The following is a 25,700-nucleotide window of genomic DNA, read 5'->3' on the forward strand; positions in this document are numbered from 1 at the left end:
CTTTACCCCCACATTACCGCCTAATTGCGGTAGTGCTTATATTTTCCCCAGCACCCATGTTGTGTGCGTACAGGTGTGAGAGACAGTGTACAAATTGTTATTCAATTTCCACCACCAGGAAGAAAGGAAACACCAGGGTGGCCAGTGACAAGCAGTGCCCTTCTCAGAGGGCATTGCTGCGTGATCAAACAGTGAAGGGGTGGGCAGGGATTAAATCAAAATAGAGTTGGAGAAGGAAATAATATACTCCACTCCCTGGGATGCCCACCTCTTCCTGAAAATCTTTCAGGGTGTTGGTGGAGACCACGTGCTCCTTCGCCAGGGACGCCTGTGCTCTAACATAACCACAGAAGAGGGACAGGCAATTGGCCATAACTACCCCTCCACTGCCCGCTGCCTGGAACTGTCTATGGCCAGACCCACGAGGTCCTCTGACCTAGCCTTCCTCCTCCGCATGGGGTGCTCAAAGATCAGGAGCGTGGGATTGAAGTGCAACCAAAAACAGAAGGATTTAAGGCAAATCAGAAAGGGACTGTAAATATCCACATGTAAATACCCTGTAAATATACATGATCCACGGACTCCACAGCACCACAGAACAAGCCATTTGGCTGAGAGTCGGTAAACCATCGCAATCTGCGGTTGCAGGGGACCGCTGCATGCAGCACCTTCCACCCCATATCCCTGAGAGAGAGGGAGAGGACTCCCGCGGAGAGAGCCCTCCACTGAGGGAGCATTTTGCTTTTATTGTGCTTGGTAGTTCACCCTCACTCCTACTTTACAATAAATGTTATTTTGCTTCCGGATGAATGACACTTGACAGTGTTTTCTTTCGTTTGAAATAACTGTTGCGACAAACTCTCAGTACCTGCTGCCATGATTAGCTAAACAGCACCTTTTGTTTTCTTTTAGTCAGTGGAAAGCTAATCGTGCTGGTTGCCAGCTTGTTCCGCAGCTGCGGTATCAGCTTCTACTTCCTGCTCGCGGCCCCCGGGCTCGGGTTCCATTCCCCTCCAGCGCTCGCGGCCCCCGGGCTCGGGTTCCATTCCCCTCCAGCGCTCGCGGCCCTCGGGCTCGGGTTCCATTCCCCTCCAGCGCTCGCGACCCCCGAGGGCTCGGGTTCCATTCCCCTCCAGCGCTCGCGGCCCCCGGGCTCGGGTTCCATTCCCCTCCAGCGCTCGCGACCCCCGAGGGCTCGGGTTCCATTCCCCTCCAGCGCTCGCGGCCCCCGGGCTCGGGTTCCATTCCCCTCCAGCGCTCGCGGCCCCCGGGCTCGGGTCCCATTCCCCTCCAGCGCTCGCGGCCCCCGGGCTCGGGTCCCATTCCCCTCCAGCGCTCGCGGCCCCCGGGCTCGGGTCCCATTCCCCTCCAGCGCTCGCGGCCCCCGAAGGCTCGGGCTTCACAACATTTCCGGGTAAGCGCATCATGCGGCCTTCTGTCCAGGGCGTCTAGTCTCCTCCCCTTCCGCAGGTCAAGGGCCTGGAGAGATGGAGTAGGAATTCCGTGGCTGACGACTAACTTTGGACAGTTCATCGTGAGAATGGTGGACAGTGCCTTAGTTAAAACCTTCCGGGTGCCTGCACGACACGGTTATGCCGTGGAGCTCTCTCCTTATTTCCCCTCCAGGCTGGCCTGCGCTACCTCTCAATACTATGGAATAGCAGGTACTGTGCTGGGCAGTGTATGGGAGAACGAGCTCGTTTGTGTCTTAACTCAACTGTCAGGGAAATGCTCGATGCGTCTGTGACCTACGCTGTCTCACGTCGTTTAGTAGGTGGAATTGTAAGTTAAGAGTTGAGGAAACGTTCAAACACAGATGACATTTTCACATCAAGAATGAGCAGTCAATTCAGAAGTACCATAATGGAATTTGATAGGCCATATTAATTGGCAATATTAATGCACTGCCGAAGAATATTATTTTGCATTTTTGCATACTATGTCATTATTAGAGATGAAAATAGTAATGAGTTTCTCCAGCGTTTTCTGTTTTGTTTCAGTTTTCAGCATCTGCAGTTCTGTGTTTTATTTCGCTTTCAAATAATTCTGTTACAAACGTTTGATTAAAACGGCATTAAACGAATAACAGGGTTCATTTTGGGAACACAGCTATGTGAATTTCTTTATTAAATTACTGATTCCAACAAGTCAGCGTGTTTTACTCAGATGTTGGAGCTTTATGAGGTGTTTCTTGTTACTCGCCATGGGGATGGTGGACGAATAGATTGACATTGTTACTCGGCAGCGCTCAGAAAGCTAGTACTTCCAAATAAACCTGTTGGAGTATAAACTGGTGTTGTGTGATTTTCAACTTTGTACACCCCAGTCGAACATCGGCACCTCCAAACCATGAGGATATAGACCATTCCTAGCTCTTTAGAAATAATATTGCACGATGAAAGACATTTTTATGCCTCTTTAACTAAAGTTATTCAAATTATTATTTTTTCTGAAACTAAATATTAACTATCTCCTTTTGTAAATGAAGAGACTTTTACAGTGTATTTTCTTTAGGAATTAGGACTGTACACTAAACCCCAGAGTAATGAAACTCTGGTAGAATAATCTCGTTTACTAATTCAGAATGCAAAGTAAAGATTTTTTTGTGGCAAAAAAGATTAATACTAGACATTTCACTGACCAAACATATGGCATGATATACAAGTTCAGCACATTTTGGTTTTAACTTTCCATTCATTCTAGATCTTCTGGGGTCTTTTGTTTTGGTTCCATGAACTTGGTTTCTTGACGTACAATGTCTTTTGAAATATTAGGTTAGCCGATTGAACTGTAAGTGCATATAATCCCCAACCTGTGACAGTCATTTTAGTCACTTTTGGATTCTTATGGCAACCCCAAGTCCAGACCAAAAAAACATTCATTGGCAATGTCATATGTAAATACTGACTACCAAATGTGCATACCTAATTTGGATTCCCCTCACAAATTTGCCTGAACAAAACTGTAAACAATTTTGTTGGAGAACTGAAATAACTTCACGGAGTCCAGTATCTCTTCATTAAGTTACCCTTGGGGCGGCACTGTGGCTCAGTATATAGCACTGCTGCCTCATAGCACCAGGGACCTGGGTTCGATTCCAGCCAGCCTGCATGGAGTTTGCACATTCTCCCTGTGTCTATGTGGGTTTCTTCTGGGTGCTCCAGTTTCCTCCCACAGTGCAAAGATATACAGGTTAGGTGAATTGGTTGTGCTAAATTACCCATACTGTTCAGGAATGTGTAGGTTAGATGCGTTAGTCAGGAGTAAATATAGGGTAGGGGAATGGTTCTGGGTGGGTTATTCCTTGGAGGGTTGGTGTGGACTTGTTGGGCTGAATGGCTTGTTTCCACAACGTAGGGTTTGTATGATCTATTTACATGTGGGAAGTCCTTGATGCTGGCAAAGCCTCATCAGAATCAGCACCCAGTGTCAGAATCTCTGGCACTGTTTTTATTTGTCAGCCACGGCTCCTTGATTGGATCAGATTAACAGCCCCAATCAGGGAACTCTTATTCTGTAAAGTCCAACTGGCTGACTTTGTTACAATCATGACAATAAATTCTAAATAAACAGTACTTCAGAAGTTTGATTTAATGGAAATAAATGGAGTGACAAATGTCTAAAGAGAACAGTGATTTAGATGTGCAGCAGTTATGAAGCCATTTGTTCTTTAAGACAAAGCAAGATTTCACAAATGTATGCAAACTCCTGAAATAACGTTTCAGAAACCTCACGCTTTTGTGAAAAAGCTGAGTTGATAATACTGAGACACTATATTTTGAGAGCACTGTCTATATAGTAGACTTTATTTCAAAACCTTGTCTTTTAAAGGTAGCTTCCAACATTAAGTAGGTTTCGGCCTTGATTCAGTTACAGCATCTTTGTGTCTTGATCTAAGGTTGCTGGTTCAAGTCTCACTCTAGGTTTCAAGTGACAGTGATGGGCAGTTGATGGAGAAGATCCGTCATTGGCAATGAGGTTAAGTTGTTGAGAGGACAATTTGGAAAGGTCATGTGGAGGAGGTGGGGAGCGGCGGGGGCAGTGGTGGGGAGGTGGCGGGGGAGGGGGGGGCGGGGCGGTGGTGGTGGCGGGGGGGTGCGGGTGGGCGGGGGAGTATGCAGTAAATGGTGGAACCCTTAGCAGCATTGACAAACAGAGGGATCATGGCCTAGGAATCCAGAGTTTCCTGAAAGTGGCAACACCAGTGGAAAAGACGGGCAAGAAGGTGTGGGTACATTTACAACATTTAAAGGCATCTGGTTGTGTATATAAATAGGAAGGGTTTAGAGGGTTATGGGCCAGATCCTGTCAAATGCAACCAGGTTAAATTTGGATGTCTAGTTGATGCAGATGGGTTGGATGGGAGGGTCTGTTTTCCTGGTGTATGACTCTATAACTTTTCAACCCTTCATCACAGTTTTGGTACTTAAAGAGACAAAACGCTTTTCGTCACTAAACGCATGCACAATATAATTTGATAATCTTAAACCTTATTAATTACAAAAATAAATCAATAAGTGAACTCTTAACATTTTTCTTAGAATATTGTTCACAGCATTGCTTGGTTTTTAGAACATAATGTTTTCAATTTATAGACTTGGGGCTCGCTGCTGTCAGTGGTGACATATCCCACTACACTGGTATTATGGGCATTGGTTCTGGTATTGGAACAGTCATGCTTGATGTTGATGTTGTGTCACTAGTTGGTGACCATGTTGGTGTTGCTGGTATTGTTGATGATCTTTTCTGCTTTCCCAGCTCAGGTTTGGGTGGGTTATGGGCTCTGTTCCTTCTAATTTGGTTACCAGTTTCAATTTCAACAACTTATGGGCTTGGAGTTGAGACTTCACTGACGATGTTTGTTGGGTGTTCAGATTTTTGTGACTGGAACTTGAACACTTAACGTTTGTCCTTTTCAACAACTCAGGTAGGGCTTAGGCATACCTGTTGAAGCTTTGACCACCCTCTCTTGTGTATCTGTGAGTTGTTGCCTTTATTCCTTCGACTCATTTAGAGGGGGTATCTTGCTCCATGAAGTTGTCATACTTTATTCCAGTGAACAGCTCTGTAGGCAATTTTCATGATGGCCATGAAAGATATAGATCCGAATGACAATAGACAACGATGTTCCTTTACCCCTTGGCATTTTGTGAAAGTTCTCTTGACCATCTGGACATACCTTTCTGTAACTCGTGTACCCAAAGGTAATGTGCTGACATTGGACCCATACTGTTCATTGAATTCCTTAAACTCTCTGTCACTTATTGGGCCATATAGACTGTAGAAGAGAGATCTGCATTTCTCCGAGGAGATTCCGCCGAGGGCTCTCTCTGAAATGCAGAGTTGTACTTCCATCCTGACAGTTCTTTCCTAGTGCAGAACTGTCCGAGAAAGGCAAACCACACCCCCTATTCACAGCAGTCAGTTACTTTATTCTGAAATTTCAAACTGCTGTCAAAGGTTAAGTGTACAATGTAAGTATAGTATGCACAAAATCATGAGGGGCATGGATAGGGTAAATATACAAGGTCTTTTCCCTGTGATGAGGGAGTCCAGTACTAGAGGAAATAGGTTTAGGATGAGAGAAAAAATTTAAAAGGGAGTTAAGGGGCAATGTTTTCACGCGAATGGTGGTGCTTGTATGGAATGAGCTGACAGTGGAAGTGGTGGAGACTGGTACAATTACAACATTTAAGAGGCATCTGGATGGGTATATGAATAGGAAGGGTTTAGAGGAATATGGGCCAAAGGCTGCCAAATGGGACTAGATTAGTTTAGAATATCTGGTTGGCATGGATGAGTTGGAATGAAGGGTCTGTTTGCATGCTGTATACCTCTGAGTCTATGACAGCGAGTATAAGGATCTTGTGGTACAGTGATGGTGTCCCTACCTTTGGGCTAGAAGATCCAGGTTCAATCCTCTCTGATCCAGATATGTTATAATACTATATATCAGAAGGTTGATTAAAAAATATCTGCACTCCTATTATTTTTCCAGGCACCCCTTGCTGAGCAAATAATACTCAAACTACTGAGGTGATCTTTGTCATTTTCATATGTTACACCTTTTGAATAAAAGACATGGACAGGTACATGAATAGGAAAGGTTTCGAGGGATATGGGCCAAATGCAGTCAAATGGGACAACTCCAGTTAGGAAACCTGGATGGCATGGACAAGTTGGGCTGAAGGGTCTGTTCCTGTGCTGTATGCCTCTGTAACTCTACAAAAGAAGATTTGGGCAGTAGTCTGCAATATAGAGACACCATTTTTGATTATATGTGAATACATTGGATTCGCTGAGCTGCAGTTTTGAAGCATAAGCACTTCTGCTCCCCAGTGATGCTGATAAAGACATCTGAGCAGAGCATCTTCAGTGGAAGTACTAATAGTTGTTGTGATATTCTACCAGGTGGTATCTGGAAAGGATGAAGTGGACAGTATCCCGTAGTAACAAATAAAGGAAAAATATCCAAGAAAAATGGGATCTAAAAGAGAATCTAAACTAGGCAGTTGAAGTCATAAAGCACAGCTACCTAATATTTTGGGTATTTATGCCGAAAACTAACTCTCCCCAGAAGGGTGAAATTGGATGAAATGTTCAGTCCTACCCAATTCATTTAACTGAGTCGGGTTAATATGGAGTTTATTTTCTGAATGGTTTTGTTTGAAAAATGGATGTAACACCGAGATATCTGTGAGTCTATCAATGTAGTTGAAATTCATCCCATCCCATTACTATGCAAGTGTCTTTCATCTTGGTGACTTCTGATAGCTAAGGCTCATCTCTTTGCAGGTGATATCTTTGTGGCATGCATTGGTGGAGACTCTGAAGGAATAGCTGAGCAAACATTTTTACATTCTTAGTTGTGAGTGTGCTGCAGCTGAAAGAAACTAAGATGCAGTTTTCAGAAAATCCTATTTTGAAGAGAGAGGAATTACTCTGTTTGGTGTTGAAGTTATGGTAGAGCAGCTGCCTGAAATGAAACTAGTCAATACTATTTGAGGGTTTTATGGATTTGGCTGTAACATACTGATAACTTGGGTAGATTGCAGTAAATTCTGCTGTTTTTCATAAATGTGCATGCCTGATCTGCATTTAGTTACTTATCATATGAAATGATTCTGAAAATGTTTTGTTACTATCTTTTGAACTATAGAATAACTCCAAATTGGCTGTATAATGCAATTGTATAATTCCTGCAAATTTGAATTTAAGTTATTTTATCAAGATTTCAGTGATTATGTGATCACTTTGATTCTGCCCTTGTAATTAGTTGTGCTGTATGTGAAGTGCTGCTGTCCTGCTAATAAAAAAGAACATGGAATTAAGTGAATGAAATTAATAGAGCAGATTAACATCTTCGAGTAACAAATAACCTCTTGGAATTTGTGCATTTGCTAACTGCTTAAAAAAAAGATTTTCTTGACTTTTATTGCTTGATACGTTTTGTATGCATTACTTTTCAGGCTGTGGAACGTTAGTAGTGCTGGAACAGACAGAGGCTGGAATTATCCCTTTCAGGAGGTACTGTAAAATGAACAAGCAGCCTTTTGTTTTCTCTAATATCAAATATTGTCATGAAGTATTAGCAGAAAAAAGCTGAGTAAAGTTGGGCTTTTGAAATGTGCAGGGTATGGTAATTTGATTTTTTATTGTATGTATTCTGTTCCTTTTTTAAAAAAAAATCTAATTCTAATACTAAGTTTGTGATGCTAATAATGACAAGTGGTATGAAAATGAATAAAGCATCTATTTATTTATAACTGTCATTTAATCCTTAGATTTCGAGCAGCAGAAAGTCTCCCTATCCATTATGCAGTGGACATTATGCACTCATTTTAGAAAATAGATTTGTAAATTAATTTTAAAAAAGTTTTTCTCCTGTCTAGTTTTGACTGGAATGATAGCCTTTTTGACGTTACTTGGAGTGAGAACAATGAGCATGTCCTGGTCACTGGTAGTGGAGATGGGTCTCTGCAGATCTGGGACACTGCAAACCCTACTGGACCATTACAGGTCTTCAAAGAGCACTCTCAAGAGGTAAACAAAAGTTGCTTGTCAAATTTATATAGTAAATTCCCTTTCTGAATGAATTGTAGCCTTAATTCGGCAAATTTAATTGATTCAGATTTTTGATTGCCAACCGTTTGACTTGTTATTCAGAAGTTTTATGTTATTTGTCAGAGTTTACTGGACCAGATATTGCATCAATGGCAAGCTTGGCCATGAATGATGTTAGTTGGACTTTTCTGCTCAATATTGACTTTGCAGTATTTATGAATTGCAAACGGCTGAATGTGATCCAATAATGGTGCACTGTTTGGGATCTTGTGGTGACATTTTGCAAAACTGGTTATCTTCTAACCAGTTAAATAATATGATATATAAACAATAAGTAATGTCAAAAGAACTGGCTATATGCACTTTAAATGAAATATATATAGATTTGGAGATGCTAGTGTTGGATTGGGGTGGACAAAATTAAAAATCACACAACGCCAGGTTATAGTCCAACAAGTTTATTTGGAGGCACTAGCTTTCGAAGTGCTGTTGCTTCATCCGGTGGTTGTGGAGTATATATAGAGTTAGAGAGTAAAGAGGAACAAACGAGAGGAGAATAAATGGGATTTAGTAAATAGACAAAAGTAAATGCATTTTAAAAAGAACAAACAGAGACAATAGTAACTCAGAATCGTTGAATAGTTACGCACTGAAAGAGGCTACTCAGCCTGTTGTGTCCATGATGACCCTCTACAGGGAACAGTCTAACTCACGCCACTGCCCCAACCTTTACCAGTAGCCCTACACATTCTTCCTTCATAGATAACGATCCTGTTCCCTTTTGGTTGCTGCCTCCATTATTCTTTGAGTTAGTGTATTCCAGATCCTGATCTCTCTCTGCGTAAAAATATTTTTTCTTGCTGTTGTCATTGATTCTTTTGCTAATAAGTTTAAATCTGTGGGTCTCAATTCTTTGACCAAGGGAAACAGTGTTTTTCTATGTTCTCTGTCAAGATCTCTCATGATTTGAATACCTCGATCACTTCTCCTCTCAAGCTTTTATTCAACAAGGAAAACGGTTCCAGCTTCTCCAATCTGTAACTGAAGTCCTTCATCTCTGCAATGATTCCTGGGAATAATTTCTGGATCCTCTTTAATACCTTCATATTTTTCCAAATATATGGTGCCCAAAACTGCATGTAATACTCTGAGACTTAATCTCATACAGGTTTAACATCATTTCCTTGCTTTTGTGTTCTATGCCGCAATTTATAAAATTTAGAACGTCTTTTTATTCTATATAGTCTAATTTTGCTGAAACTTCTATTGAACAGTTCTTTATCAAATGACTGTTGGAGGTCCATGTTGGATAAGTAGGTGCCGAAAGGCGAGGAGTCTAGGATTAAATTGCACATCTTTCGTTGAAGGGTTAACATAAACTTGGGTATGAGGAATCCAAAGGCTGCTATTTGTGATATAAATTATCCACTTTCCCTTCAAACCTGCTGCTATCTTTGGGCGGCATGGTGGCTCAGTGGTTAGCACTGCTGCCTCACAGCGCCAGGGACCCGGGTTCAATTCCCGCCTTGGGCAACTGTCTGTGCGGAGTTTGCACATTCTCCCCGTGTCTGCATGGGTTTCCTCCGGGTGCTCCGGTTTCCTCCCACAGTCCAAAGATGTGCAGGTTAGGTGAATTGGACATGCTCATTTGCCTGTAGTGTTAGGTGCATTAGTCAGGGGTGAACGTAGGGGAATGGGTCTGGGTGGGTTGTTCTTCAGAGGGTCGGTGTGGACTTGTTGGGCCTGTTTCCACACTGTAGGGAATCTAATCTAATCTAATGTACATCAATGCCCTCATTTCTGTAAACTCATCAGAAAACCTCAAGTCAATTCGATAGGATTTATCCTTTCTAAAATGTTAACATATTTTTCAAATCAACCTGTTCAGAGATACACCTCTGGAACAGATGGGACTTCAAGCCAGGGCTCTCAGTCCAGGGGTAGGGACATTGCCAGTGTGCTACAAGAGGGCCCTCAGGTTTTGTCCTTTATTAATTGTTCTTCCAACCTGTTCAGCTGTCTTCAATGATATGCACTCTGATTAAGCAAGGATTCTTATGGCGCAGTGGTATCACCAAATGTTAATTTCTGAAGGAAGTCTACTTAATTTAATTTGTATTTAAATGAGTGACCCACTTTTGACTGTCAGAATATCTCCTCCTGGCACAATGACACACAGAGAAAATCTTAACTCGGGGGTAGTGTGTGAAACTGCTCAGCAATGCAAAGCAGAAAAATTATACTGTGATTTGCTGAGGAAACTATAAAATAGAATTTGCTAATAACTCTGAGATTTTCCCAGCACTGTAATATAAAGCCCTATGAAAAAAAGTCTAAAGAATTCACACTGTAGGTTAGATTCCTTGGGATATTTACATGTATATAATTATTGACATATTGTAAACTGTGGACAAACCATGGGGCCCCTATTTAAAAATCAGGGGTTTCTTATTCAAAACATAAGGAAAAATATTTTCTCCGTTATTTGGGAGTCTTTGGAACTCCCTTCCTTCATGATCAAGTGTTTGAAGCTGAGTCCTTGAATATTTTTAAGACAAAGGTAGATTGAGTCTTGCTCAACAATGAGGTGAAAAATTAGCAGGGGTAGGTGGAAATGAGGATTTGAGGGCACAATTAGATCAGCCATGATTTTACTGTGTGTTGGAGCAGTCTTACTCCTGTTCCTTGTTCATATGTGAGAGACATGATAAACAAATTATATGCATCCTGCTGATGCTGATATGGTTTTCAAATTAAGTGTGTGTAAATAGAGTTGTAAACTAATCTTTCTCCCTTCCAAAATGGCAGTGTCTGTTGACATCTTCAACTGTGGCTCGCGGTGCATGCACACAAATCTGGAAATGTGCATGTGCACAATTCCAGACCCAAAACCTTATGTCTTTTGCAAAGGCCACACCTTTCATGTGCACAGAAGAAACATAATTTTGAAACTAGGTTCCATGGTGAAGTGAAGACAGGATGGGGAGCAGGCATGGGAGGTTCCCAGCTCCCATCACTTCCTCCATATCGTCTCCATCCCGCTGTTTTGTCAACTACTCTCCTGGATCTGTGTGTGTTTTTCTCCACCCCCCCAACACCCCCACTCCATCTCCATTCCAACTCCTGTTTCCTCATTCTCCTGCCATCTCTCTTTTCTCTTGAAAAAAGTCTTCCATGTTCTATTTTCATCCATCCACAGGTAAATTCTCTGATTAATAACTGAGCATTTTCTCTGCTATGGTAGGTTTACAGTGTTGATTGGAGTCAGACACGAGGAGAACATCTGATTGTATCTGGTTCGTGGGATCAAACAATAAAAATAGTAAGTTTATTTTTCTTGCAAGTTAAATAACGGATAAACAACAGTCTTGCTATAGGCTCTTTTTTAAGCACCAGAAAATTGGAAATATAATCAAGTGATTCCTTTTTTAAAAATACTGCATTAAAGCTGAGTGGTAGACATTTTTTATGGAGTGCAGAGATAGCATCACTGTAGGATAGCACATTGAATTTTCACTAGATACATTTTTTCACATAAAAGTCAGTTTAAAGACTACTGTTGTGGCTCAAGCCACTCGCCTGCAACTATAATAACTGGATAATAATTATTGATGATTAAGTACAAGAGAATACTCATGAATGTGATTTTTTGGTGAAAAGTGCATTTTATTTTGCTTACATTGTCCTGTGATTGACTTCAGTTCAAAACATGATTAAAGTGATAATTATACCACAGTCGAGAGTGTGGTGCTGGAAAAGCACAGCAGATCAGGCAGCATCCAAGGAGCAGGAAAATTATACCACAGTATAGCTCTCCTTGCTCCATGCCTTGTAAAGAAAAGAAAAGTAAGCAGTAGCTCAAGATAGATTTATTTGGATGCTTACTGTTATAAAGAATCATAATTATAAAGAAAGTGTTGAAAAATTGATATTTTTGTGGCCATTTTTTATCCCTCAGTCAGTATCACATGGACAGTTATCTGGTCCCTATCATGTTGCTATTTGTGGAAGTTTGCTGTGATCATGTTGCTTGCTATGTTTCCTACATTACAACTGTTACTATACTTCAAAAGTATTTCATTCACTTTCAAATGATTTGAAATGTCCTGTGGTTGTGAACGATAATATAAAAATGCAATGTCATTTTTTATTTCTATTTGATAAAGTTATTTAAAATTATGATGTCATGAGGCTGATACATAAAATTGAGTGATTGCAAAGAAGGAAGTCTAAATGTAAGTTATTTTGTTTTGCAAGCTATAGAAGTCTTTTTAAACAGTATTGCGAGGCTTTGAAACGCACTGTTAGTGGTTGAAACAGTGAAGACGTTAACATTTAAAACAGTTTATACAGGTAGCTGAAGGGAAGAGATAGATATGAAAAAGGAAGGTACATAGCGTTGGGACTACTCCCAATATAAAGGTTAAATGCTAATGTGGATAAGTTGATCAACTGGTCTGTTTCAGTGTCCTACCAGGTTTATAATTCTGTGAACTAGGTTCTCTTAACAAAAGAAATGTCAATTATGCAGCCTTTGTTTATCTTCCTACCACAATTGGGCCTGTGTGGTATTTACATTTGCAAAGACAGAGTGTTGACATTTGGATGTGATTCACATTCATCCCCAGACCCTTTCGGTGCAAAAACAATGGGAAGTTGTTTCTGAAATTTGGAAGACTGCTTGAATTTCTCTTAACTAGTTCACAACCCAAAACAGTTCTGTCATTACCAGTAAAAGCTTCTACAAAGCAGTTTTTAATCCTATGTGATAATGAATTGCTCTGGCTGCTCTACTGTTACAGGCACGTAGATGACAATTCAGTAATATTTCCGTGCAGGACAGCAAGGAAGCATTCAATGCATTACAAGCACTGAGAATCTGACAGAGTTGCTTACTCAGTACATAGTTTTATGTTTAAATAAACTGGCAAACTAATGGAAAGAGTTTTGAGCAGTGTGCATTTAGAACAATTGTTATTTTCCTGTAAAGGTGTGGAAATTCTACAGAAAAGTACCATGCCTCTTTGATCGATCATAACACACTTCAAAAAATTTTTTTTTCAACTTCTTAGAGACTTGTGCTTTCATTTTCATCGACACATTTTGTTCTGATGAAACATTTGGGTTCTTGCCAGAATAATAACAAACTAAAATCTTAACATCACTGAACCCTTTACATAGGGCAAGTGTTCCAATATCTACTTGGGATTGCTTTTTAAAGAAGGATGTTGGTTTGCCTGATTTTTCTGAGCCTATGGGGAACAAGCAGAAAGCTGAAATTCTTCTGGTACAGTAAGTCCTTTCATCCTGCAGACCAGCAGGAGGCATCAATGCAATAACCAGACTGCCACATTTGGCAATCTGACATGCTTTCTGGGGGAAAAATATAGAGTAAAGATGAATGGAAATGCAGAATTGCCATTACCTTTGCATTCAAGAAGCCATCTCAGAGCCTGTTCAAATTGAACTTTTTTAAATTTAAAAAAAAAAGTCCCAGCAACACATTTACAAAAATGTCAGTGAACAAACTGTGTCAGTTAACCTTGAATATGGCAGTGAATTCTGAGTTTGGATACCAATTCTCTTCACCTTTGTTGAACAAGAGGTCAGTGATCCAACAGTAAATCGTACATCTGATACAGCAGTTTTCAAGAGAGTTGAAATTAAGACAGTAAGGTAACAAGAGAAAGTAATTGGAGAATATGAAAAGAGAACGAGACAAAGTGATGTTAAGAAACTTTTTTTAAAATTGATTAGAACTTTTAAAAAAAAGTGTATGTGGCAAACATTAATTGGATCAAGGAGAAAGGAAAATGAAGCACAAATATAGGAGATGTTAGGTAGAGACAAAGAGTTTAAGTTATCTGTAACTTGAAGCTTTGACAAACAATAGAGTCCTTTTACTAATGAGGAACTTACTAGGGCAGAAGTGACAACTTTATCATTAATCTTTTGAATTTTGTTTCTATAAACTCTTAGCTAATGACTGAGTCGCTATCCAAGCAAATAATTTAAATAATTAGTAGTCAACTGGATTTATTTAAAAAACTTAAATAGATAAAGAGTTGAGCACTTGGAAATGCATGAAGTTTCAACCCTAGATGAAGAATTAATTAATTTTTTGATTTCATTACTTTATAAAGTATTTTGTAATGTTTCACAGCAATGTGTCAATTTTATTTTCTCAAAGTTCACCATCAGTAATCAAGTGGTCCGAAATCCAGCCTGATATTCATGAAAAGGGGGATTGTGAAATGCAAGGGATCTTAAAAACAGAATTTATATTCTACACAGTCTGCCTGAGTATGCTGTGTGCTGTCATATGAATTTCCTGTGATTTCTGACAGGAAGTTGCATAAATACTCATACCAAATCAAGACTGTGGCTTTGGACCAATAACTTACAATATAGAAAAAAGTGGGAACTGCAGATGCTGGAGATTAGAGTCAGAAAGTGTGGTGCTGGAAAAGTACAGCAGGTCAGACAGCATCCGAGGAGCAAGAGTCAACATTCTGGGCATAAGCCCTTCATCATGAATGTGGGAGAGGAGGTCCATGGGGCTGAGACATAAATAGGAGGGGGGTGGGTGGAGCTGGGGGGAGGGTACCTAGGAAGGTGATAGATAGATGGATGGAGATGGGGTGGGGGGGGGTGATGGTGATAGATCGGAGCAGAGGGTAGAGCGGATAGGTGGGAAGGAAGATGGACAGGTGGGACGACATTGTACATACAATAAGCGTGACACAATGGATTTTATAATTTACTATTCTCTTGGATGCAGTGACTTGATTTTTCCCTAAAATCATAATTTCCAAGCCAGAATCTATCTTTATTACCCTTTCCAAAGCTATTTTTCATAGTTCAGAACTCCTAGCTTTCTGGTGAAAATTTACATTCACAATAATGCCTTGAAAACTCCCTGTGGATTCTCATATAATTCCTATAAGATGAAATCTCTATCTCCAAAAACTGTTTGCAATGAAGGCTCTTTCCAATCAATGAACCTAGATTATTCTCAAAAGATATTGAAACAACTGTCAAATTCAGTGTATCAATTTGAAGCTTATTATTTAAATAATGGTCGTTTGTGAGTAGCTCAACAGGTTGCCTGACAGAAACTATTTATTTGAAGTACCAACTACATTTGTTATGGGCATGGCGTTATCTGTAGAGACATTTATCAGTATTATATCTATGTTTCTCATAGTGGGATCCGATGGTTAACAATTCAGTGTCTACGTTCCATGGCCATGCAAGTGTCATTTACAGCACAATCTGGTCACCACACATCCCAGGTTGCTTTGCCTCAGCCTCAGGTACATTTTTTATTCTTCCAAGTTGATACATTAAAATAATATTTTGCGTCACATTTTGCTAGTAAGGGCAGGAATAATTGAATAAAAAGACATTTGGCACATTTAGCTTAATTGCTCAGTCCTTTGAGAAAGGAGTTGGAAAATTATGTTGAGGTTGTACAGTGCATTGGTGAGGCCTTTTCTATTATACTCTCTCTAGTTTTGGATGCCCAGTTATAGGGAAAATACTATTAAACTAGAGAGAGTTCAGAAGAGATTTACCAGGATGTTGCTGGCTAGGTTTGAATTATAAAGAAATACTGGATAGTCTGGGACCTTTTTCTCTGGAACATAGGACATTGAGAGGCCACCTTATAAAATAATGGGGGGTATAGATACAGTTAATGGTAGTTGTCCTTTCCCTAGAATAGGGGATTTAAAGACTAGGTGGGACATTTTTAAGGTGAGAAGAGAGAGACTTAGAAAAGATGTGAAAGGCATATTTTTTACACAGAAGGTGGTTCGCGTGTGGAATGCACTTCCTGAGAAAGTGGTTGATGTGGGAACAATTACAACATTTAAAAGATATTTGGATAAGTACATGAATAGGAAAGGTTTGGAGGGGTATGGGCCAGGAGCAGGCAGGAGGGACTAGTTTAGTTTGGGATTATGTTCAGCAATGTACGGGATATTGGATTCTCACAGGAATGTAGCACGAACAGCCAAGTTTCTGGTATTGAGACTGGCTCTAATGCCATGAGGAGTACGTCGGGTTCCAAAAGATCAATTATGTTAGGGACTGTTTAGTCTGAAGTACTGACAGATGTTTCTGTAGCCAGCAATGAAAAATCAGAATTGTGTGTTGCTTCCCTGGTGCCAGGATCAAGGATATCTCAGAGGGTACAGAATGTTTTCAAGGGGGAGAGGGGCTAGCAGGAGGTTATTGTACACATTGGAACCAATGACATATGGAAGGAAAAGGTTGAGAGACTGAAGGGAGATTACAGAGACTTAGGTAGGAATTTAAAAAGGAGGTTCTTGAGAGTAGTAATATCTGGATTATTCCAGATGCTGGTAAGGTGCTATGAGCTAGTGAGGGCAGGAATAGGAGGATAGAGCAGATGAATGCATGGCTGAGAAGCTGGTATATGGGAGAGGGATTCACATTTTTGGATCATTGGAAACTCTTTTGGGTTGGAAGTGACCTCTACAAGAAGGATGGGTTGCACCAAAATTGGAAGGGGACAAATATACTGCCTGACAGATTTGCTAGAGCTGCTCAGGAGGAATTAAACTTGTAATGTTGGGGTGGGGGGAGAGATGTGATGAGGAAGACCCAGGGAGATAGTGAGGAAGGCGATCAATCTGAGACTTGTACAGTTGAGAACAAAGGCGAGTCAAACAGTCAGGGCAGGCAGAGACAAAGCAGAAAACAAAGTAGGACTGATAAATTAAACTGCATTTATTTCAATGCAAGAGGCCTAACAGGGAAGGCAGATGAACTCAGGGCAAGGCTAGGAACAGGGGACTGGGATATCATAGCAATTACAGAAACATGGCTCAGGGATGGACAGGACTGGCAGCTGAATGTTCCAGGATACAAATGCTACAGGAAGGACAGAAAGGGAGGCAAGACAGGAGGGGGAGTGGCGTTTTTGATAAGGGATAGCATTACAGGTGTACTGAGGGAGGATATTCCTGGAAATACATCCATAGAAGTTATTTATGTGGAACTGAGAAATAAGAAAGGGATGATCACCTTATTGGGATTGTATTATAGACCTCCTAATAGCCAGAGGGAATTTGAGAAACAAACTTGTAAGGAGATCTCAGTTATCTATAAGAATAACTTTCCGAGCATAGCCATAGTGTTAAGGGTTTAGATGGAGAAGAATTTGTGAAGTGTGTACAAGAAAATTTTCAGATTCAGTATGTGGATGTACCAACAGAGAACGTGCAAAACTTGACCTACTCTTGGGAAATAAGGCACGGCAGGTGACTGAGGTGTCAGTGGGGGAGCACTTTGGGGCCAGCGACCATAATTCTATTAGTTTTAAAATAGTGATGGAAAAGAATAGATCGGATCTCAAAGTTGAAGTTCTAAATTGGAAAAAGGCCAATTTGACAGTTTTAGGCAAGAACTTTCAAAAGCTGATTGGAGGCAGATGTTCGCAGGTAAAGGGACAGCTGGAAAATGGGAAGCCTTCAGAAATGAGGTAACAAGAATCCAGAGAAAATATATTCCTGTAAGAGTGAAAGGAAAGGCTGGTAAGCATCAAGAATGCTGGATGAGTAAAGAAATTGAGGGTTTGGTTAAGAAAAAGAAGGAAGTATAAGTCAGGTGTAGACAGGATAGATCGAGTCAATCCTTAGAGTAAAAAGACAGTAGGAGTATACTTAAGAGGGAAATCAGGAGGGCAAAAGCGGACATGAGATAGCTTTGGCAAATAGAGTTAAGGAGAATCCAAAGGGTTTTTACAAATACATTAAGGACAAAAGGGTAACTAGGGAGAGAAGAGGGCCCCTCCAAGATCAGCAAGGCAGCCTTTGTGTGGAGCCACAGGAGATCAGGGAGATACTAAACGAGTATTTTGCATCAGTGTTTACTGTGGAAAAGGACATGGAAGATATAGAATGTAGGGAAATGTAGGCATCTTGAAAAATGTCCATATTACAGGAAGTGCTGGATCTCTTGAAATGCATAAAGGTAGATAAGTCTCCAGGACTTGATCAGGTATGCCCTAGGACTCTGTGGGAAGCTAGGGAAGTGATTGCTGGGCCTCTTACTGAAATATTTGCATCATCGATAGTCACAGGTGAGGTGCCGCAAGACTGGAGGCTAACATGGTGCAGCTGTTTAAGAAGGGTGGTAAGGACAAGCCAGTGAGCCTGATGTTGGTGGTGTTCAAGTTGTTGGAAGGAATCCTGAGGGACAGGATTTCGAAAGGCAAGGACTGATTAGGGATAGTCAACATGGCTTTGTGCATTGGAAATCATGTATCAGAAACTTGATTGAGTTTTTTGAAGAAGTAACAAAGAAGATTGATGAGGGCAGAGCAGTAGATGTGATCTATAGACGTTTGACAAGGTTCCCCATGGGACACTGGTTAGCAAGGGTAGATCTCATGGAAGGTAAAAACAATGACTGCAGATACTGAAAACCAAATACTGGATTAGTGGTGCTGGAAGAGCACAGCAGTTCAGGCAGCATCCAACGAGCAGCGAAATCGACGTTTCGGGCAAAAGCCCTTCATCAGGATCTAATCCAGTAGATCTCATGGAATACAGGTAGAACTAGCCATTTGAATACAGAACTGGCTCAAAGGTAGAAGACAGAGGGTGGTGGTGGTGGAGGGTTGTTTTTCAGACTGGAGGCCTGTGACCAGTGGAGTGCCACAAGGATCCGTGCTGGGTCCACCACTATTCATCATTTACATAAATGATTTGGATGTGAGCATAAGAGGTACAGTTAGTAAGTTTGCTAATGACACCAAAATTGGAGGTGTCGTGGACAGCGAAGAAGGTTACCTCCGATTACAACAGGATCTGGACCAGATCGGCCAATGGGCTGAGAAGTGGCAGATGGAATTTAATTTAGGTAAGTGTGAGATGCTGCATTTTGGGAAAGCAAATCTTAGCGGGACTTATACACTTAACGGTAAGGTCCTAGAGAGTGTTGCTGAACAAAGAGAGCTTGGAGTGCAGGTTCATAGTTCCTTGAAAGTAGAGTCGCAGGTAGATAGGATAGTGAAGAAAAGGATATAGTATGGTCCTTTATTGGTCAGAGTATTGAGTACAGGAGTTGGGAGGACATGTTGCAGCTGTACAGGACATTGGTTAGGCCATTGTTGGAATATTGCGTGCAATTCTGGTCTCCTTCCTGTTGGAAAGATGTTGTGAAACTTGAAAGGGTTCAGAAAAGATTTACAAGGATGTGCCAGGTTTGGAGCTATAGGGAGAGGTTGAATAGGCTGGGGCTGTTTTCCCTGGAGCATTGGAGGCTGAGGGGTGACCTAATAGAGGTTTCTAAAATCGTGAGGGGCATGGATAGGATAAATAGGTAAAGTCTTTTCCCTGGGGCAGGGGAGTCCAGAAGTAGAAAGCATAGGTTTAGGGTGAGAGGGGAAAGCCAAGAAAAAGACCAAAGGGACAACATTTTCACGCAGAGGGTGGTACGTGTATGGAATGAGCTGCCAGAGGAAGTGGTGGAGACTGGTACAATTGCAACATTTAAAAGGCATTTGGATGGGTATATGAATAGGAAGGGTTTGGAGGGATATGAGCCGGGTGCTGGCAGATGGGACTAGATTGGGTTGGGATATGTGGTTGGCATGGATGAGTTGAACCGAAGGGTCCGTCTTTGCGGTACAGCTCTATGACTCTGTGACTGGTTTGACAAAAGGGTCTGTTTCCGTGCTGTATGACTCTATATCAAGTGATCCTTGATCCTTTCACTGCACAATGATTTTTTTTTTGAAGCATTTATAAAATTTCCAGATAAGATATATTTGCAGTTTGTTTTCTAAAATGATATTTTACAGTTTCCCTGTAATGTACAGTAAATATTGCTCTATGGATTGCATTATGTTGTCACCCCAGTATGAACTTACAATATTCAGTAATGCATAATTGGAATGAAACTTTGAACGCTTAAAGGTTTTATTGAACTGCTAAGAAATCCCTAAATCTGCTTGAGGTTTGGCTGAGTTCGTGATGCCTCTGAGCTCTTTGAAGATTATTTTGCACTTTTGGAAATGTAATCATTAAGCAATTATGGTCACATATGTCAAATTAAACCATTTCATGTTTTGATACTGCTTTACTTTTGTGAGATAGTTGGGTGCTATGTGGAAGACTACTTCATCACAGTACACTTTTAAACATATTCACATGAGCTATCTTTGGGTCAATCCTATAGATTGAAGATTGATTAGAAGTGGATAATTTCTTTGAAAATAGTAAACTTTTATTCATAGTTTAGTTAATTCTGAATTTTCATATTGGAGAACATCACCACTTCTCACTACCAGATGTATTATGCTCCACGATCAGAATTAATACATTCGTCGTTAGCGTGAAACCTGATTTATTCTCGGTGTTCTTTGGTAGAAATCCTTTTTTTAAAAAAAGGTTCTGTTTCTACTTATTTTACGCTCCACCATTCAATATAATTATGGCTGATCTTGTGTTTTAGCTTCACTCCCGCACGCTCACCATAATTGACCAAAGATCTTTCTATTCCAACACGGGTGAATCTCCATCTGTCTGGGGTAGAAAATTCCAAAGATTCACAATCCTTTGAGTAAAGGCATTTCTTCCCACTTTCATCCTAAATGATCAAGGTTTTATCTTGAAACTCTGCCTCCTTGTTCTAGATTCTTCAGCCAAGGGGAGCACGTCTTCAGTACCTGTCCTGACAATCCACTTTAGAATCTTTGTTGTTTCTATGAAATTGCCTTTTGTCTTCTCAACTCCAGTGAATACAGGGACCAGGTTACTCTGCTTCATCATATAGCCCAATTGAGTAAACCTTAACTTTTTTTTTAAGCTAATTAACTGGGAAAGAATCCAGAAAACTGCAGCACAGAAGGATTTGGGACTCCTCGTGCGTGAATCACAAAAAGCTAGCATCCAAGTTCATCAGGTTATAGGGAAGGCCTTTATTTCAAATCAACTGAAGTATAAAAATAGGGAAGGCTTACTAAAACAATGCTTAATGCTAGTCAGACCACATCAAGAACATGGAATAATTTTAGTCCTCTTGTCGAAGGAAAGATCTTCTGCATTGAGGGCAGACTATAGAAGGTTCACTAGGTTAATCATGTAAGTAGAAACATTTTCTTATGATAAGAGGCTAAATAGACTGGGCTTGTACACAGTGGAGTTTAGATAAGTATGAGGAATACCTTACTGAAACATAGATTTTTAGGGGCTGGGCAGGATAGACGAGGGAAATAATTTTCTCCTTGTGGAAGAGTGTAAGACCTGAAGTCATAATCTAAAAGTGAGAGGTCATCCATTTAAGATAGAGATGAAGTGGATTTATTTTTCCTCTGAGGGTAGTGAATCTGTGGAATTCTATACTGCAAAGAACTGTTGACGTTGAGCTGTTAAGTACCTTCAAGACTGCGATAGACAAATTTCGAATTATTAAGGGTATCAAATGTTTTGGGATAAAGCAGGAAAGTGGAATTGAAGATGATCAGATCAGCCATGATCTCATTGAATGTCAATTAGATTTTATGGGCTGAATGGCCTACTTCTGCTCCTGTGTCCTATGGTCTTATCTGTTATATCTCAAATGCAAGTGTATCCTGCCTACATATGGAAACTAAAACTGCAAACTGTATTGCTGTTGTATAGCTGTAGTAAACTTTCTCATTCTTGAATTCTAAACCGCTTACAATGATGGCTAAAATGCCATTTTCCCTAGTTTTCACTGCAAGCTAGCTTTCTCAATAACTTTATACCAGGTGTAAGTAACAGGTTTGGTAACGAGAAACCAATAGATGTCACTTCTTCCTTTCCTGCCTTACCAACCAGTACCCTTCCACTGACTCCCTTCTTCGACTGACTGAACTGGTCCTCACTCTGAACAACTTCTCTTTCCAATCCTCCCACTTCCTCCAAACCAAAGGAGTAGCCATGGGCACCCGCATGGGCCCCAGCTATGCCTGCCTCTTCATGGGATATGTGGAAACAGTCCATCTTCCGCAGCTACACTGGCACCACCCCCGATCTTTTTCCTCCGCTACATCGATGACTGTATCGGCACTGCCTCGTGCTCCCACGAGGAGGTTGAACTGTTCATCCACTTTACCAACACCTTCCACCCCTGACCTCAAATTTACCTGGACCATCTCAGACTCCTACCTCCCCTTCCAAGACCTCTCCATTTCTATCTCGGGCGACCGAATCAACACGGACATTTACTATAAACCTACCGACTCACACAGCTACCTAGACTACACCTCCTCCCACCCTTCCCTCTGTAAAAACGCCATTCCATATTCCCAATTACTTCGTCTCCGCCGCATCTGCTCCCAGGAGGACCAGTTCCAATACTGTATAACCCAGATGGCCTCCTTCTTCAAAGACCGCAATTTCCCCCTAGACGTGATCGACGATGCTCTCCACCGCATCTCCTCCACTTCCTGCTCCTCCGCCCTTGAGCCCCGCCCCTCCAATCGCCACCAGGACAGAACCCCACTGGTCCTCACCTACCACCCCACCAACCTCGATATACATCGTATCATCTGTCGTCATTTCGGCCATGTCCAAACGGACCCCACCACCAGGGATATATTTCCCTCCCCTCCCCTATCAGCGTCCCGAAAAGACCACTCCCTCCGTGACACCCTCGTCAGGTCCACACCCCCCACCAACCCAACCTCCACTCCCAGCACCTTCCCCTGCAACCGCAAGAAATGCAAAACTTACGCCCACCCCTCCCCCCCTTACTTCCCTCCAAGGCACCAAGGGATCCTTCCATATCCGCCACAAATTCACCTGCACCTCGACACACATCATTTACTGCATCCGCTGCACCGATGTGGCCTTCTCTATATTGGGGAGAAAGGCCGCCTACTTGCGGAACATTTCAGAGAACACCTCTGGGACACCCGGACCAACCAACCCAACCACCCTGTGGTTCAACACTTCAACTCCCCCCTCCCACTCCACCAAGGACATGCAGGTCCTTGGACTCCTCCATCGCCAGACCATAGCAACACGACGGCTGGAGGAAGAGCGCCTCATCTTCCGCCTAGGAACCCTCCAACCACAAGGGATGAACTCAGATTTCTCCAGTTTCCTCATTTCCCCTCCCCCCACCTTGTCTCAGTCCCAACCCTCGAATTCAGCACCACCTTCCTAACCTGCAATCTTCTTTCTGACCTCTCCGCCCCCACCCCCACTCCAGCCTATCACCCTCACCTTTACGTCAATCCACCTATCGCATTTCCAACGCCCCTCCCCCAAGTCCCTCCTCCCTACCTTTTATCTTAGCCTGCTTGGCACACCCTCCTCATTCCTGAAGAAGGGCTCATGCCTGAAACGTCGATTCTCATGCTCCTTGGATGTTGCCTGACCTGCTGCGCTTTTCCAGCAACACATTTTCAGCAATAGATATTGTGTGCCTAGATTTGAAAAACACATTTGATAAGTCACCATGCCAAAATTTAATAGGCAGAACAAGATCTCATGGAGTTGGGGCTAATATATTGACATGGATAGAAGATTAATTAACAGAAAAGAAAAGATACTGCATAAATGGTACTCTAAACTTGGCAGACTATAACTAGTGGAATACATCAAGGGTCAGTGCTGGAGCTTCAGTTATTTTCAACTTATGTAATTAACTTGGAACAATAGTAATACATCTATGCTTACTGACATTACAAAGGTAGGTTGGAATGTAAGCTGTGAGGTGGAAACAGCAAGGCAGTAAGGAGGGATTGCAAGTGAGTATGCAACAAGATGACATGGATTATAAATGTGGTATAAAATTTAAAGCATGCAACTTTGATACTTTCTTTTGCATTAATTTTGAAGAACAAAATATTCATTGTATTTGTTTCATTAATGTTAATTTGGTCATGAATTTGTCTTGATTATCTTCTATTCAATAAATAGCAAATGTAATTTTAGGGGGTTAAGGTTAAGAATTCTATATCGGTTTTCCAAACTCATTGATTTGAAGAGCATCTTAAATTATGCAAAGTGAAATTTTTTTGGTTGAATTGAATTTTTCATTGAATTGTCCCATATGGGGCTCTGCAAACCATGACATCTCCCACCCCTCAGAACCTCACGTAGGTACCATCGACGTATCTAGGACTAAGCAAGAATTGAATTGAATTGAGTTTATTGTCACGTGTACCGAAGCACAGTGAAAAGCATTGTCTTGTGAGCAATACAGGCAGATTACGTATTTAAGCAGCATCGATACGTAAATAATAGGTAAACAGCGGCAAAAACAAAAACACAGGTACAGGCGAATGTTAAGAGTTTGTGAGTTCATTCAGTATTCCAACAACAGTAGGGTAGAAACTGTTTTGAAACCGGCTGGTGCGTGTGTTCAGGCTTCTGTACCTTCTCCCCGATGGTAGAGGTTGTAGAAAAACATTGCCATGATGGGATGGATCTTTGAGAATGCTGGCGGCCTTTCCTTGACAGTGGGCCTGGTAGATGGATTCTATAGATGGGAGGTTGGCCTTTGGGACTGTCCAGGCTGAGTTCACCACTCTCTGTCACTGTCTCTGATCTTGAATGGTACAGTTGCCATACCAGGTAGTGATATATCCAGACAGAATGCTCTTGATGGTGCACCTATAAAAGTAGGCAAGGGTATTCACCATCATGCTAAATTTCCTCAGCTGCCTGAGGAAGAAGAGATGTTCTTAGGCCTCTGTAACCAATGCGTCTACATGAAGAGTCCAAGAAAGCTTGTTGTGGATGACCACTCCCAGGAGCATGACACTCTCAACTTGTTCCACCATCTGTGCTGTTAATGTATAGGGGGGCATGAGTAACATCCTGCCGAAAGTCTTGGTTTTGCCAGCATTGAGAGCTAGATTGTTCTCATTGCATCATTTTTCCAGATCTTCCATCCCTCATCTGTAGTCTGTTTTGTCAGCATCTGAGATTCGACCAACTATGGTGGTGTCATCAGTGAACTTGTAGATGGCTTTAGTCTGGTATTTGGTGACACAGTCATGGGTATACAGTGAGTACAGTAGGGGGCTGAGTACGCACCCCTGGGGGGCTCCAATGTTAGTGAGGATGAAACATTGACCCCAATCTTCACTGATTGTGGCCTGTGGGTCAGGAAACTGAGGATCCAGTTGCGGAGAGTGGGGCTTAGAGGTTCTGTTGATGGATTATGAGCAGTACAGAGTTAAATAAGAAAAAAACGCATAGAATAAGAATCTCTAGATTGGCACAAGGTAAATTGTCTTTTACCACCTTCATCAAAATGCTGTAAATGCTCAAAATCAGGTTAAAATGGGAAAATGTCCAAGTTGTAGGCATAGCTTTCAGCAGAACTGTAAGAGGTTGTTAATAAAGAAATAGTGAGATAATGGTTCGGAAAGGTAAACAAAAGAAAGAAAAAATGAACTGTGAATAGCATAACTGGTAAAGTAGATTAGAAACATAAGAAACATATAAAAGTTCAAAGAATGTGCAAATAATGAAAGCAGGTTGTTAAGTTTCAAAAAGTTCAAAGGTCATGTAAGCAGAGCATCTGTTTTGTGCTGTGATTATGTTGGGAATAGACAATTATCTGTCAAATATAGGGACTGATGCAGTGGGAATTTTTTTGATTTCAAAAATATACTT

The 25,700-nt window shown here is 41.3% G+C and overlaps 1 protein-coding gene across 1 annotated transcript in view; it reads left to right on the top strand.

The window, feature by feature from the left end:
- The first annotated feature begins 1,520 nt into the window (after positions 1 to 1,520).
- pex7 (peroxisomal biogenesis factor 7) overlaps positions 1,521 to 25,700 on the top strand; it is an 84,817-nt gene continuing 60,637 nt past the window's right edge. The window contains exons 1-5 of the mRNA XM_072554382.1: positions 1,521 to 1,664; positions 7,470 to 7,527; positions 7,893 to 8,043; positions 11,309 to 11,386; positions 15,272 to 15,380. Coding sequence (XP_072410483.1) covers positions 1,541 to 1,664; positions 7,470 to 7,527; positions 7,893 to 8,043; positions 11,309 to 11,386; positions 15,272 to 15,380 — 520 coding nt within the window. The 5' untranslated portion in view covers positions 1,521 to 1,540. The remainder of the gene's footprint in view (positions 1,665 to 7,469; positions 7,528 to 7,892; positions 8,044 to 11,308; positions 11,387 to 15,271; positions 15,381 to 25,700) is intronic.

This window comes from Chiloscyllium punctatum, chromosome 3 (genome assembly GCF_047496795.1).
Source record: "Chiloscyllium punctatum isolate Juve2018m chromosome 3, sChiPun1.3, whole genome shotgun sequence".
Lineage (NCBI taxonomy): Eukaryota > Metazoa > Chordata > Chondrichthyes > Orectolobiformes > Hemiscylliidae > Chiloscyllium > Chiloscyllium punctatum.